This window comes from Mytilus galloprovincialis, chromosome 9, assembly GCF_965363235.1.
Source record: "Mytilus galloprovincialis chromosome 9, xbMytGall1.hap1.1, whole genome shotgun sequence".
NCBI classification, from domain to species: domain Eukaryota; kingdom Metazoa; phylum Mollusca; class Bivalvia; order Mytilida; family Mytilidae; genus Mytilus; species Mytilus galloprovincialis.
In genome coordinates this window covers 15,172,337-15,188,691 of record NC_134846.1, presented here as the reverse complement: position 1 = coordinate 15,188,691, position 16,355 = coordinate 15,172,337, and the positions used below count along the sequence as shown (strand labels likewise).

General features: G+C 36.9%; 1 protein-coding gene across 1 annotated transcript in view; it reads left to right on the top strand.

Moving 5' to 3' along the window:
• Nucleotides 1-16,355, top strand: part of LOC143046495 (MAM and LDL-receptor class A domain-containing protein 1-like) — a 139,175-nt gene that overhangs the window by 18,852 nt on the left and 103,968 nt on the right. The window contains exons 2-3 of the mRNA XM_076219652.1: nt 1,199-1,260; nt 14,753-14,824. Coding sequence (XP_076075767.1) covers nt 1,199-1,260; nt 14,753-14,824 — 134 coding nt within the window. The remainder of the gene's footprint in view (nt 1-1,198; nt 1,261-14,752; nt 14,825-16,355) is intronic.

Genomic DNA, 16,355 nt, shown 5'->3' with positions numbered 1-16,355 from the left:
ACTTTGCATGTCTAGGATGTATATTTATATAGACAATAGTCTGAATAGAACATTGTCTTACTTTGCATGTCTAGGATGTATATTTATATAGACAATAGTCTGAATAGAACACTGTCTTACTTTACATGTCTAAGATGTATATTTATATAGACAATAGTCTGAATAGAACACTGTCTTACTTTACATGTCTAAGATGTATATTTATATAGACAATAGTCTGAATAGAACATTGTCTTACTTTGCATGTCTAAGATGTATATTTATATAGACAATAGTCTGAATAGAACACTGTCTTACTTTGCATGTCTAAGATGTATATTTATATAGACAATAGTCTGAATAGAACATTGTCTTACTTTGCATGTCTAAGATGTATATTTATATAGACAATAGTCTGAATAGAACACTGTCTTACTTTGCATGTCTAAGATGTATATTTATATAGACAATAGTCTGAATAGAACATTGTCTTACTTTTCATGTCTAAGATGTATATTTATATAGACAATAGTCTGAATAGAACACTGTCTTACTTTGCATGTCTAAGATGTATATTTATATAGATAATAGCCTGAATAGAACACTGTCTTTCTTTGCATGTCTAAGATGTATATTTATATAGACAATAGTCTGAATAGAACATAGTCTTACATTGCATGTCTAAGATGTATATTTATATAGACAATAGTCTGAATAGAACATTGTGTTACTTTGCATGTCTAAGATGTATATTTATATAGACAATAGTCTGAATAGAACATAGTCTTACTTTACATGTCAAAGATGTATATTTATATAAACAATAGTCTGAATAGAACATATTTATTCCTTTACACATTTCAAAAAAATCTGCATACAGATCTATGTTTCAGCTATCGCATTCTCAAGATCGCATTAATAAAATCCTCGCAATAATTTCTGAATTTACAGAATGTGTTAATATTGTAATGTTATTGGTATTAATGTTGACTAAAAGCTCTACAGAGCTTATATTTGTAATATTCATGCATGTAACCCTGATTTAAAATAAAATTTTCTAATCTTCTATTCTATTTTCTTTCAAATTAGTAATTTCATTGATTGGAAATAAATGAAATTTAACTCATTCAATATCTGTTGGATGTTGTCATCGCATCGAAAGCAGATGGATATAAATTGCAAGTTGGGGATTGAAAAGAACTTTACATTTTATTTGCAGGAAATGCCAGAATAGCAAAAGAATTAAATGAACTGGAACATCTATTGAAAGAACGAGAATATGTAAGTATTATAACATGTATAACACCACTGTCCAAGGGTAGGGATAGGGATCCTGCTAACATGAATATGTAAGTTCTATAACATGTATAACACCACTGTCCCAGGGTAGGGGTAGGGATCCTGTTAACATAAATATGTAAGTATTATAACATGTATAACACCACTGTCCCAGGGTAGGGATAGGGATCCTGCTAACATAAATATATAAGTACTATAACATGTATAACACCACTGTCCCAGGGTAGGGGTAGGGATCCTGCTAACATAAATATGCAAGTATTATAACATGTATAACACCACTGTCCCAGGGTAGGGATAGGGATCCTGCTAACATAAATATATAAGTACTATAACATGTATAACACCACTGTCCCAGGGTAGGGGTAGGGATCCTGCTAACATAAATATGCAAGTACTATAACATGTATAACACCACGGTCCCAGGGTAGAGGTAGGGATCCTGCTAACATGTATACGTAAGTACTTTAACATGTATAACACCTCTGTCCCAGGGTAGGGGTAGGCATCCTGCTAACATAAATATGCAAGTACTATAACATGTATAACACCACGGTCCCAGGGTAGAGGTAGGGATCCTGCTAACATGTATACGTAAGTACTTTAACATGTATAACACCACTGTGCCAGGGTAGGGGTAGGGATCCTGCTAACATAAATATGTAAGTACTATAACATGTATAACACCACTGTCCCGGAGTAGGGGTAGGGATCCTGCTAACATGAATATGTAAGTACTATAACATGTATAACACCACTGTCCCAGGGTAGGGGTAGGGATCCTGCTAACATGAATATGTAAGTACTATAACATGTATAACACCACTGTCCCAGGGTAGGGATAGGGATCCTGCTAACATGTATATGTAAGTACTATAACATGTATAACACCACTGTCCCAGGGTAGGGATAGGGATCCTGCTAACATAGATATATAAGTATTATAACATGTATAACACCACTGTCCCAGGGTAGGGGTAGGGATCCTGCTAACATGAATATGTAAGTACTATAACATGTATAACACCACTGTCCCAGGGTAGGGGTAGGGATCCTGCTAACATGTATATGTAAGTACTATAACATGTATAACACCACTGTCCCATGGTAGGGGTAGGGATCCTGCTAACATGTATATGTAAGTACTTTAACATGTATAACACCACTGTCCCAGGGTAGGGGTAGGGATCCTGCTAATATGTATATGTAAGTACTTTAACATGTATAACACCACTGTCCCAGGGTAGGGGTAGGGATCCTGCTAACATAAACGTGCAAGTACTATAACATGTATAACACCACTGTCCCAGGGTAGGGGTAGGCATCCTGCTAACATAAATATGCAAGTACTATAACATGTATAACACCACTGTCCCAGGGTAGGGGTAGGGATCCTGCTAACATAAATATGCAAGTACTATAACATGTATAACACCACTGTCCCAGGGTAGGGGTAGGGATCCTGCTAACATGAATATGTAAGTACTATAACATGTATAACACCACTGTCCCAGGTAAGGGGTAGGGATCCTGCTAACATGAATATGTAAGTACTATAACATGTATAACACCACTGTCCCAGGGTAGGGATAGGGATCCTGCTAACATGAATATGTAAGTACTATAACATGTATAACACCACTGTCCCAGGGTAGGGATAGGGATCCTGCTAACATGAATATGTAAGTACTATAACATGTATAACACCACTGTCCCAGGGTAGGGGTAGGGATCCTGCTAACATGAATATGTAAGTACTATAACATGTATAACACCACTGTCCCAGGGTAGGGGTAGGGATCCTGCTAACATGTATATGTAAGTACTTTAACATGTATAACACCACTGTCCCAGGGTAGGGGTAGGCATCCTGCTAACATAAATATGCAAGTACTATAACATGTATAACACCACTGTCCCAGGGTAGGGGTAGGGATCCTGCTAACATGTATATGTAAGTACTTTAACATGTATAAGGCAACAACCATTTTCTTATCTGGGGGGGGGGGGGGGGGGGGGGGGCCTGGGATTTTTATTGTGTTCATAATTTTTTTTTTCAGAACCTTCCTCCGACAAAATATTTTTTTTCTTATGAGAAGGTCAAAGCAAATTTTTTTTCCTAAAATGTGGAACAGAAATACAATTTTTTTTCACAAAACCATAAAATTAACATAAAATTCATTTTAATTTTTTAATTGATGTAAAATGTAAAGTGCATGGCTCTGTCTATATACTGGCATTGGCTGTTGTCTCAGTTGTTTTTTTAGCCCACTTTCTACATTATGATATTCTAGGAGTCCGTCATACAGGTATCCTTAAATTTTAATACTGCAATTGAAGTGGCCACCATTGCCATATGTAATGGCAAATAGTGAGTAGCTCCAACTTATAAAATCAACTGTTTCCAAGTATGATAATTGACATTTCATTGAAAAAAGTGGTATAAAGAATGATACAAACGGAAAATACTACCAGTACACAAGTCTGTGTCATACACAATCAGGGCTATCTTAAAAGACTGCCTATGATACCATATCTATTCCTGTTATAAAATGACCATTTCATATTTATAATGGTCTTACAGTAGTAACATATATATGCGGGAGATTTGGAATTCTTATAAATATTTCTGGATCAAACACTATTTATAGGAACATACAAAAAGTGATAAGGTATAAAGATCTATAAATAGAAATCTTAGCTTAATCTGTATACTGGACAGATGTTTATAATCTGCTGTTTCACTGTCTCGTCTGTTGTTAGTTTCACCATTCTCAAATTCAGCAGTGCAAAAAAAAGTTTCAAGCAGGTGACAGCATAAAAAATTTTTCAGCTTCAGTGCAAAATATATTTTTTTTTTCGGTCAGCTAGGCCATCAAAATATTTTTTTCAAAAAAATCCCAGCCCCCCCCCCCCCCCCCTAGATATGAAAATGGTTGTTGCCTAACACCACTGTCCCAGGGTAGGGGTAGGCATCCTGCTAACATAAATATGCAAGTACTATAACATGTATAACACCACTGTCCCAGGGTAGGGGTAGGCATCCTGCTAACATAAATATGCAAGTACTATAACATGTATAACACCACTGTCCCAGGGTAGGGGTAGGCATCCTGCTAACATAAATATGTAAGTTCTATAACATGTATAACACCACTGTCCCAGGGTAGGGATAGGGATCCTGCTAACATGAATATGTAAGTTCTATAACATGTATAACACCACTGTCCCAGGGTAGGGATAGGGATCCTGCTAACATAAATATGTAAGTTCTATAACATGTATAACACCACTGTCCCAGGGTAGGGGTAGGGATCCTGTTAACATAAATATATAAGTATTATAACATGTATAACACCACTGTCCCAGGGTAGGGGTAGGGATCCTGTTAACATAAATATATAAGTATTATAACATGTATAACATGTATAACACCACTGTCCCAAGGTAGGGGTAGGGATCCTGTTAACGTAAATATGTAAGTATTATAACATGTATAACACCACTGTCCCAAGGTAGGGGTAGGGATCCTGCTAACATGTATATGTAAGTATTATAACATGTATAACACCACTGTCCCAGGGTAGGGTTAGGGATCCTGTTAACATAAATATGTAAGTACTATAACATGTATAACACCACTGTCCCAGGGTAGGGGTAGGGATCCTGCTAACATGTATATGTAAGTACTATAACATGTATAACACCACTGTCCCAGGGTAGGGGTAGGCATCCTGCTAACATAAATATGCAAGTACTATAACATGTATAACACCACTGTCCCAGGGTAGGGGTAGGGATCCTGCTAACATGTATATGTAAGTACTTTAACATGTATAACACCACTGTCCCAGGGTAGGGGTAGGCATCCTGCTAACATAAATATGCAAGTATTATAACATGTATAACACCACTGTCCCAGGGTAGGGGTAGGCATCCTGCTAACATAAATATGCAAGTACTATAACATGTATAACACCACTGTCCCAGGGTAGGGGTAGGCATCCTGCTAACATAAATATGTAAGCACTATAACATGTATAACACCACTGTCCCAGGGTAGGGATAGGGATCCTGCTAACATGAATATGTAAGTACTATAACATGTATAACACGACTGTCCCAGGGTAGGGGTAGGGATCCTGCTAACATGAATATGTAAGTACTATAACATGTATAACACCACTGTCCCAGGGTAGGGGTAGGGATCCTGCTAACATAAATATGTAAGTACTATAACATGTATAACACCTCTGTCCCAGGGTAGGGGTAGGGATCCTGCTAACATAGATATATAAGTATTATAACATGTATAACACCACTGTCCCAGGGTAGGGATAGGGATCCTGCTAACATTAATATGTAAGTACTATAACATATATAACACCACTGTCCCAGGGTAGGGGTAGGGATCCTGCTAACATGAATATGTAAGTACTATAACATGTATAACACCACTGTCCCAGGTTAGGGGTAGGCATCCTGCCAACATAAATATATAAGTACTATAACATGTATAACACCACTGTCCAAGGGTAGGGGTAGGGATCCTGCCAACATAAATATGTAAGTTCTATAACATGTATAACACCACTGTCCCAGGGTAGGGTAGGGATCCTGCTAATATAAATATGTAAGTACTATAACATGTATAACACCACTGTCCCAGGGTAGGGGTAGGGATCCTGCTAACATTAATATGTAAGTACTATAACATGTATAACACCACTGTCCCAGGGTAGGGATAGGGATCCTGCTAACATGAATATGTAAGTTCTATAACATGTATAACACTACTGTCCCAGGGTAGGGATAGGGATCCTGCTAACATGAACATGTAAGTACTATAACATGTATAACACCACTGTCCCAGGGTAGGGGTAGGGATCCTGCTAACATGAATATGTAAGTACTATAACATGTATAACACCACTGTCCCAGGTTAGGGGTAGGGATCCTGCTAACATGTATATGTAAGTACTATAACATGTATAACACCACTGTCCCAGGGTAGGGGTAGGGATCCTGCTAACATAGATATATAAGTATTATAACATGTATAACACCACTGTCCCAGGGTAGGGGTAGGGATCCTGCTAACATGAATATGTAAGTACTTTAACATGTATAACACCACTGTCCCAGGGTAGGGGTAGGGATCCTGCTAACATGTATATGTAAGTACTATAACATGTATAACACCACTGTCCCAGGGTAGGGATAGGGATCCTGCTAACATGTATATGTAAGTACTATAACATGTATAACACCACTGTCCCAGGGTAAGGGTAGGGATCCTGCTAACATGAATATGTAAGTACTATAACATGTATAACACCACTGTCCCAGGGTAGGGGTAGGGATCCTGCTAACATGAATATGTAAGTACTATAACATGTATAACACCACTGTCCCAGGGTAGGGGTAGGGATCCTGCTAACATGTATATGTAAGTACTTTAACATGTATAACACCACTGTCCCAGGGTAGGGGTAGGCATCCTGCTAACATAAATATGCAAGTACTATAACATGTATAACACCACTGTCCCAGGGTAGGGGTAGGGATCCTGCTAACATGTATATGTAAGTACTTTAACATGTATAACACCACTGTCCCAGGGTAGGGGTAGGCATCCTGCTAACATAAATATGCAAGTATTATAACATGTATAGCACCACTGTCCCAGGGTAGGGGTAGGCATCCTGCTAACATAAATATGCAAGTACTATAACATGTATAACACCACTGTCCCAGGGTAGGGTAGGGATCCTGCTAACATAAATATGTTAGTACTATAACATGTATAACACCACTGTCCCAGGGTAGGGGTAGGGATCCTGCTAACATTAATATGTAAGTACTATAACATGTATAACACCACTGTCCCAGGGTAGGGATAGGGATCCTGCTAACATGAATATGTAAGTTCTATAACATGTATAACACTACTGTCCCAGGGTAGGGATAGGGATCCTGCTAACATGAATATGTAAGTACTATAACATGTATAACACCACTGTCCCAGGCTAGGGGTAGGGATCCTGTTAACATAAATATATAAGTATTATAACATGTATAACACCACTGTCCCAAGGTAGGGGTAGGGATCCTGTTAACATAAATATGTAAGTATTAAATGTATAACATGTATAACACCACTGTCCCAAGGTAGGGGTAGGGATCCTGTTAACATAAATATGTAAGTACTATAACATGTATAACACCACTGTCCCAGGGTAGGGGTAGGGATCCTGCTAACATAGATATATGAGTATTATAACATGTATAACACCACTGTCCCCGGGTAGGGGTAGGGATCCTGCTAACATAGATATATAAGTATTATAACATGTATAACACCACTGTCCCATGGTAGGGGTAGGGATCCTGCTAACATAAATATGTAAGTACTATAACATGTATAACACCACTGTCCCAGGGTAGGGGTAGGGATCCTACTAACATAAATATGCAAGTACTATGTAACCGGAGGGGTTTTTACGTTGTGTATTTTCTGTGTCAACTTTAACATATTTTACCCCAGACCGTGTAAAGAGTAGGTATAGGAATCCTGAGTCTCTGATCCTTCATATTTGGCTTTGCAAAACTTAACACTAGCAAGTTTTCATAGTTTATTAGCAAACTACATAATTCAACAAATATCAACAATTTGTAAAGATAAAAACATGAAACATGAATATAAAAAGCAAGTTAAAATTCACATAAAAGTGACATAGCTTAATCTGTCATTTTAACCTTTGTGAGGCCCCTCATGGGGGGTCCTAGTAATCACATAATCACCATTTTTTTGCCAATATAATCACATAATCATTAAATATTTGCTTATCTTTAGTAATCAAATAATCATAAACTAAAAATACAGTCCTAGGTAATCAAATAATCATGAAATATTTGGCTTAATAATCAAATAATCATTAAAAAAACGGCCAAGTAATCACATAATCAAAAACCCCATGAGGGCCCTCCTTTGTCTAGATGCATTATAATTCTAGACACAATAGCGACATTGTGTCTAGATGCTGAGAAATGCATTACACCTTTCGTGTAGACAACACCTTTCGTGTACACAGTGAGCAAGGTCTGTGCAAGACCAGTTAGTCAGCAAAGTCTGTGCTGGACCTTACGTGTAGACAGTGACTGAGGTCTGTGCAAGACCAGTTAGACAGCGAGGTGTGCAACACCAGTAAGCTCTTACTAAAAAGCTGAAATGAGCGGTCGTTTAATCAACCAAATGGCTTATGAAAACAAGCCCAGTACAATTATTTAAATCATCAGTTATTTAACAAATACTATTCAAATATAAACACCCTATAACTAAATTATAAGTTGGAAATTCAACAAAATATGAGAATAAATTCAATGAATTATAGCACCATAATGTAACTAAATATATAAACATGTTAAACAACAATTTTTATCAATAATTCATATTACCAATAGTAATTAAATGTTAATTTTACAACAGTCCATTTTAAAGGGACATAATACTGTTCTAAAACATAGGGTCGCTGTTACAACTATAACATGTATAACACCACTGTCCCAGGGTAGGGGTAGGGATCCTGCTAACATGAATATCTAAGTACTATAACATGTATAACACCACTGTCCCAGGGTAGGGGTAGGGATCCTGCTAACATAGATATATAAGTATTATAACATGTATAACACCACTGTCCCAGGGTAGGGATAGGGATCCTGCTAACATAGATATATAAGTATTATAACATGTATAACACCACTGTCCCAGGGTAGGGGTAGGCATCCTTCTAACATAAATATGTATCTACTATAACATGTATAACACCACTGTCCCAGGGTAGGGGTAGGGATCCTGCTAACATAAATATGTAAGTACTATAACATGTATAACACCACTGTCCCGGAGTAGGGGTAGGGATCCTGCTAACATAAATATGTAAGTATTATAACATGTATAACACCTCTGTCCCAGGGTAGGGGTAGGGATCCTGCTAACATAAATATGTAAGTACTATAACATGTATAACACCACTGTCCCAGGGTAGGGATATGGATCCTGCTAACATGAATATGTAAGTATTATAACATGTATAACACCACTGTCCCAGGGTAGGGGTAGGGATCCTGCTAACATAAATATGTAAGTACTATAACATGTATAACACCACTGTCCCGGAGTAGGGGTAGGGATCCTGCTAACATGAATATGTAAGTACTATAACATGTATAACACCACTGTCCCAGGGTAGGGGTAGGGATCCTGCTAACATGTATATGTAAGTACTTTAACATGTATAACACCACTGTCCCAGGGTAGGGGTAGGCATCCTGCTAACATAAATATGCAAGTACTATAACATGTATAACACCACTGTCCCAGGGTAGGGGTAGGGATCCTGCTAACATGTATATGTAAGTACTTTAACATGTATAACACCACTGTCCCAGGGTAGGGGTAGGCATCCTGCTAACATAAATATGCAAGTATTATAACATGTATAGCACCACTGTCCCAGGGTAGGGGTAGGCATCCTGCTAACATAAATATGCAAGTACTATAACATGTATAACACCACTGTCCCAGGGTAGGGTAGGGATCCTGCTAACATAAATATGTTAGTACTATAACATCTATAACACCACTGTCCCAGGGTAGGGGTAGGGATCCTGCTAACATTAATATGTAAGTACTATAACATGTATAACACCACTGTCCCAGGGTAGGGATAGGGATCCTGCTAACATGAATATGTAAGTTCTATAACATGTATAACACTACTGTCCCAGGGTAGGGATAGGGATCCTGCTAACATGAATATGTAAGTACTATAACATGTATAACACCACTGGCCCAGGCTAGGGGTAGGGATCCTGTTAACATAAATATATAAGTATTATAACATGTATAACACCACTGTCCCAAGGTAGGGGTAGGGATCCTGTTAACATAAATATGTAAGTATTATAACATGTATAACACCACTGTCCCAAGGTAGGGGTAGGGATCCTGTTAACATAAATATATGAGTATTATAACATGTATAACACCACTGTCCCCGGGTAGGGGTAGGGATCCTGCTAACATAGATATATAAGTATTATAACATGTATAACACCACTGTCCCAGGGTAGGGGTAGGGATCCTGCTAACATAAATATGTAAGTACTATAACATGTATAACACCACTGTCGCAGGGTAGGGGTAGGGATCCTACTAACATAAATATGCAAGTACTATGTAACCGGAGGGGTTTTTACGTTGTGTATTTTCTGTGTCAACTTTAACATATTTTACCCCAGGCCGTGTAAAGAGTAGGTATAGGAATCCTGAGTCTCTGATCCTTCATATTTGGCTTTGCAAAACTTAACACTAGCAAGTTTTCATAGTTTATTAGCAAACTACATAATTCAACAAATATCAACAATTTGTAAAGATAAAAACATGAAACATGAATATAAAAAGCAAGTTAAAATTCACATAAAAGTGACATAGCTTAATCTGTCATTTTAACCTTTGTGAGGCCCCTCATGGGGGGTCCTAGTAATCACATAATCACCATTTTTTTGCCAATATAATCACATAATCATTAAATATTTGCTTATCTTTAGTAATCAAATAATCATAAACTAAAAATACAGTCCTAGGTAATCAAATAATCATGAAATATTAGGCTTAATAATCAAATAATCATTAAAAAAACGGCCAAGTAATCACATAATCAAAAACCCCATGAGGGCCCTCCTTTGTCTAGATGCATTATAATTCTAGACACAATAGCGACATTGTGTCTAGATGCTGAGAAATGCATTACACCTTTCGTGTAGACAACACCTTTCGTGTACACAGTGAGCAAGGTCTGTGCAAGACCAGTTAGTCAGCAAAGTCTGTGCTGGACCTTACGTGTAGACAGTGACTGAGGTCTGTGCAAGACCAGTTAGACAGCGAGGTGTGCAACACCAGTAAGCTCTTACTAAAAAGCTGAAATGAGCGGTCGTTTAATCAACCAAATGGCTTATGAAAACAAGCCCAGTACAATTATTTAAACACTCTATAACTAAATTATAAGTTGGAAATTCAACAAAATATGAGAATAAATTCAATGAATTATAGCACCATATTGTAACTAAATATATAAACATGTTAAACAACAATTTTTATCAATAATTCATATTACCAATAGTAATTAAATGTTAATTTTACAACAGTCCATTTTAAAGGGACATAATACTGTTCTAAAACATAGGGTCGCTGTTACAACTATAACATGTATAACACCACTGTCCCAGGGTAGGGGTAGGGATCCTGCTAACATGAATATCTAAGTACTATAACATGTATAACACCACTGTCCCAGGGTAGGGGTAGGGATCCTGCTAACATAGATATATAAGTATTATAACATGTATAACACCACTGTCCCAGGGTAGGGGTAGGGATCCTGCTAACATAGATATATAAGTATTATAACATGTATAACACCACTGTCCCAGGGTAGGGATAGGGATCCTGCTAACATAGATATATAAGTATTATAACATGTATAACACCACTGTCCCAGGGTAGGGGTAGGCATCCTTCTAACATAAATATGTATCTACTATAACATGTATAACACCACTGTCCCAGGGTAGGGGTAGGGATCCTGCTAACATAAATATGTAAGTACTATAACATGTATAACACCACTGTCCCGGAGTAGGGGTAGGGATCCTGCTAACATAAATATGTAAGTATTATAACATGTATAACACCTCTGTCCCAGGGTAGGGGTAGGGATCCTGCTAACATAAATATGTAAGTACTATAACATGTATAACACCACTGTCCCAGGGTAGGGATATGGATCCTGCTAACATGAATATGTAAGTATTATAACATGTATAACACCACTGTCCCAGGGTAGGGGTAGGGATCCTGCTAACATAAATATGTAAGTACTATAACATGTATAACACCACTGTCCCGGAGTAGGGGTAGGGATCCTGCTAACATAAATATGTAAGTATTATAACATGTATAACACCTCTGTCCCAGGGTAGGGGTAGGGATCCTGCTAACAGAAATATGTAAGTACTATAACATGTATAACACCACTGTCCCAGGGTAGAGGTGGGGATCCTGCTAACATAGATATATAAGTATTATAACATGTATAACACCACTGTTCCAGGGTAGGGGTAGGCATCCTGCTAACATAAATATGTATCTACTATAACATGTATAACACCACTGTCCCAGGTTAGGGGTAGGGATCCTGCTAACATGAATATGTAAGTACTATAACATGTATAACACCACTGTCCCAGGGTAGGGGTAGGGATCCTGCTAACATGAATATGTAAGTTCTATAACATGTATAACACCACTGTCCCAGGGTAGGGGTAGGGATCCTGCTAACATGAATATGTAAGTACTATAACATGTATAACACCACTGTCCCAGGGTAGGGGTAGGGATCCTGCTAACATGAATATGTAAGTACTATAACATGTATAACACCACTGTCCCAGGGTAGGGGTAGGGATCCTGCTAACATGAATATGTAAGTACTATAACATGTATAACACCACTGTCCCAGGGTAGGGGTAGGGATCCTGCTAACATGAGTATGTAAGTACTATAACATGTATAACACCACTGTCCCAGGGTAGGGGTAGGGATCCTGCTAACATGAATATGTAAGTACTATAACATGTATAACACCACTGTCCCAGGGTAGGGGTAGGGATCCTGCTAACATAAATATGTAAGTATTATAACATGTATAACACCACTGTCCGGGAGTAGGTTAGGGATCCTGCTAACGAAAATATATAAGTATTATAACATGTATAACACCACTGTGCCAGGGTAGGAGTAGGCATCCTGCTAACATGAATATGTAAGTACTATAACATGTATAACACCACTGTCCCAGGGTAGGGATAGGGATCCTGCTAACATAAATATGTAAGTATTATAACATGTATAACACCACTGTCCCAGGTTAGGGGTAGGGATCCTGCTAACATGAATATGTAAGTACTATAACATGTATAACACCACTGTCCCAGGGTAGGGGTAGGGATCCTGCTAACATGAATATGTAAGTACTATAACATGTATAACACCACTGTCCCAGGGTAGGGGTAGGGATCCTGCTAACATGTATATGTAAGTACTATAACATGTATAACACCACTGTCCCAGGGTAGGGGTAGGCATCCTGCTAACATAAACGTGCAAGTACTATAACATGTATAACACCACTGTCCCAGAGTAGGGGTAGGGATCCTGCTAACATGTATATGTAAGTACTTTAACATGTATAACACCACTGTGCCAGGGTAGGGGTAGGGATCCTGCTAACATAAATATGTAAGTACTATAACATGTATAACACCACTGTCCCAGGGTAGGGATAGGGATCCTGCTAACATAAATATGTAAGTACTATAACATGTATAACACCACTGTCCCAGGGTAGGAGTAGGCATCCTGCTAACATAAATATGTAAGTACTATAACATGTATAACACCACTGTTCCAGGGTAGGGGTAGGGATCCTGCTAACATAAATATGTTAGTACTCATAATACAGCAGGAATTTCCAAGAGGGGGTTATTTGGACACACAAACTCGATTTTAACAGTCACAATTCGAACAGAACGTTGACTTGAACAGTGCTTAATTGTTTCCAAGGGGGGAATTTGAACATTATTGTTAAGTGATATAGTGTTCAGTTTCATTACAGTTTTTTTTAACATACTAGAATTAATTTACAATAATAATCAATGTCAAATAATTTAAAAAAACAATATATCTGGATATTTTACCTTTTTTTTTAAAGTTTTTTTTTTGTTTTTAATAATTTTTTCAATACTCAGGATTTTACATCATCCTTTCAGCACCACCAGACTAAAGTGTTACAGGGTTTAAAATATATAACAACAAAAGACTATTGTTTTACTATTAGTAAGAAAAAATATACCAGTAAATAATTTGAAAATCTCTTATTGTCTCTCTGATTCTCTCCTTCTCTCTCACTCTCTTTATACACAGAAATATCTGGAGAGATTTTAATAGATAAAAAAGGTTCATACATCTGGGACCCTCCCTCTTTTAATGTGTAAACACAGGAATCCTTGGTACTCTTTGTTTCCACACTTAACTAATTGTACCGGGATTTCACGGGCATACCCAATTGTACCGGGATTTCACGGGCATCTTCTATTATATAAGTGGATTAGAAATTGTAATTTTTAAATATTTTAAAAATGTTTAATATGAATGACCATGATTGGAGGGTAGGAGCTAACTCCAATAATACAACGCCCTCTATAAACAGAGTCTTCCCCAATGAGTGATGCCTACTGAGATTGTAATGCTCTAAGACTTAATATAACAACTGGATTATTAGAGTAAGGCAGTTGTAAATAAAAAAAATACAGGTCAGCTGTAATGTACATTGATTGTTTTATTTTATAGGAGACACATAATCCCAGTGATGTCGAATGGGAGAAAACCATGCAGGAACCAGACGAAGAAAGGGAGATGGAGGTAGTAAGAAAATAAAATGTTCGAGTACTGTTTCAAATTGACACATAATGTTTGGACATGCATAGGGTCTAGAAATGTAAATGAAAATCATCAAGATTTTTAGGCAGTTATGCTGCCATTTGCGAGCACCCTAGATTTGTGTTCTACCCAATAAATGCTGAAATAGGTACCGTTGTTATTATCTAGCTAGCAATTATGTTATTTATAACTAATTGGGCGCTTTTTTCATACATGTACTTTTAATTCTGGAATACAAAAAATATAACCACAAAAACCTTAAATGATCGTCGAACCACCCAAAAGTTTTGAAGTTACACATAGGAAGTAGTGCTCAATAGAAATCCTTATTTAGTGTATTATCCCCTGTGCTTTTGGCTTAGGATATTGTTCATGTACAACAAATCTCTATGATTGATCAAATCAAATCAAATATATTTTATTGTCAATTAAAGACGCCCACTACAGGCAGAATAATCACAAGGTAAATTTGGTACAAATGATTACAAAATGATTACAATTATTTGAATACAATTAAATCAATGAATACAATTAAATCAATGATTACAACGAAGAGAAAAGAAAGACACACTAATATAAATAAATTTGGTGTATTTACTGTCTTCTGATTGGTTAATAGTATAAAGTTTTATTTTCAATGTTGTCAATTTTTATGGCGACACGCCCACTCTGACGTTGTGTATTCATACGCCAACATGTGTGTACGTTGTTATTGTTAATATAAATAATATAAAATGTTCTTTGAGCCTTATTTTTGATAGAAATTTATTTATAATGAATGGCAATAATTTATTTTGAATTTATTGACCCATAAAACTAATTTTTGACTCTTCACATTTTACATAATCCGCTTCGCGGATTATTCAATGTGAAGAGTCAAAAATTAGTTTTATGGGTAAATAAATTCAAAATAAATAATAGCCATTTATTAAGTATATTTATAAAACAATGTACCATGTTTCAACTTTGACAAATACAGTGATCCTAAAAAATATAGGAAGCTGAATTTAAATATTTTGATAGAGAAAATAAATTTATCTAAGTTGGCGGTAATTTTAACTTATCTTGCCAAATAAGGTTGTTGTTTTATGAATGAAACGAGGTCACGAAACAGATTTGGAAATAGACATTAATGAGATGTTTTAAGTAATGTGGACAACTCATCCCTGAGACAAGTCGGACCGATTCCAGTTGAACCGTCTAAAGAAGACAACTCGACTGCTTGTCAGATTTACTTGGGTTCCATAACATGTTAGACTAAAATCTCTAGTGGAGTTATCAATATTTTGTTTGTGTATTGCGGTCTATTTAGGGGTATTTAAGGGGCCTAAAGAAGGGAGAGGTTTACTGTAGAACCCTATGGGATTTTATTTTTTAAATTTTCGAAAGACTATTTCTCGAAAACAGTTAGTAATAGACACACATGGTCTTCAGTAATAAGAGCAGGACAATAAAACAAATAAAATAATATAAAGGGTGAGTCCCTGGGGATAATCCCCAACCCCCTTCAATT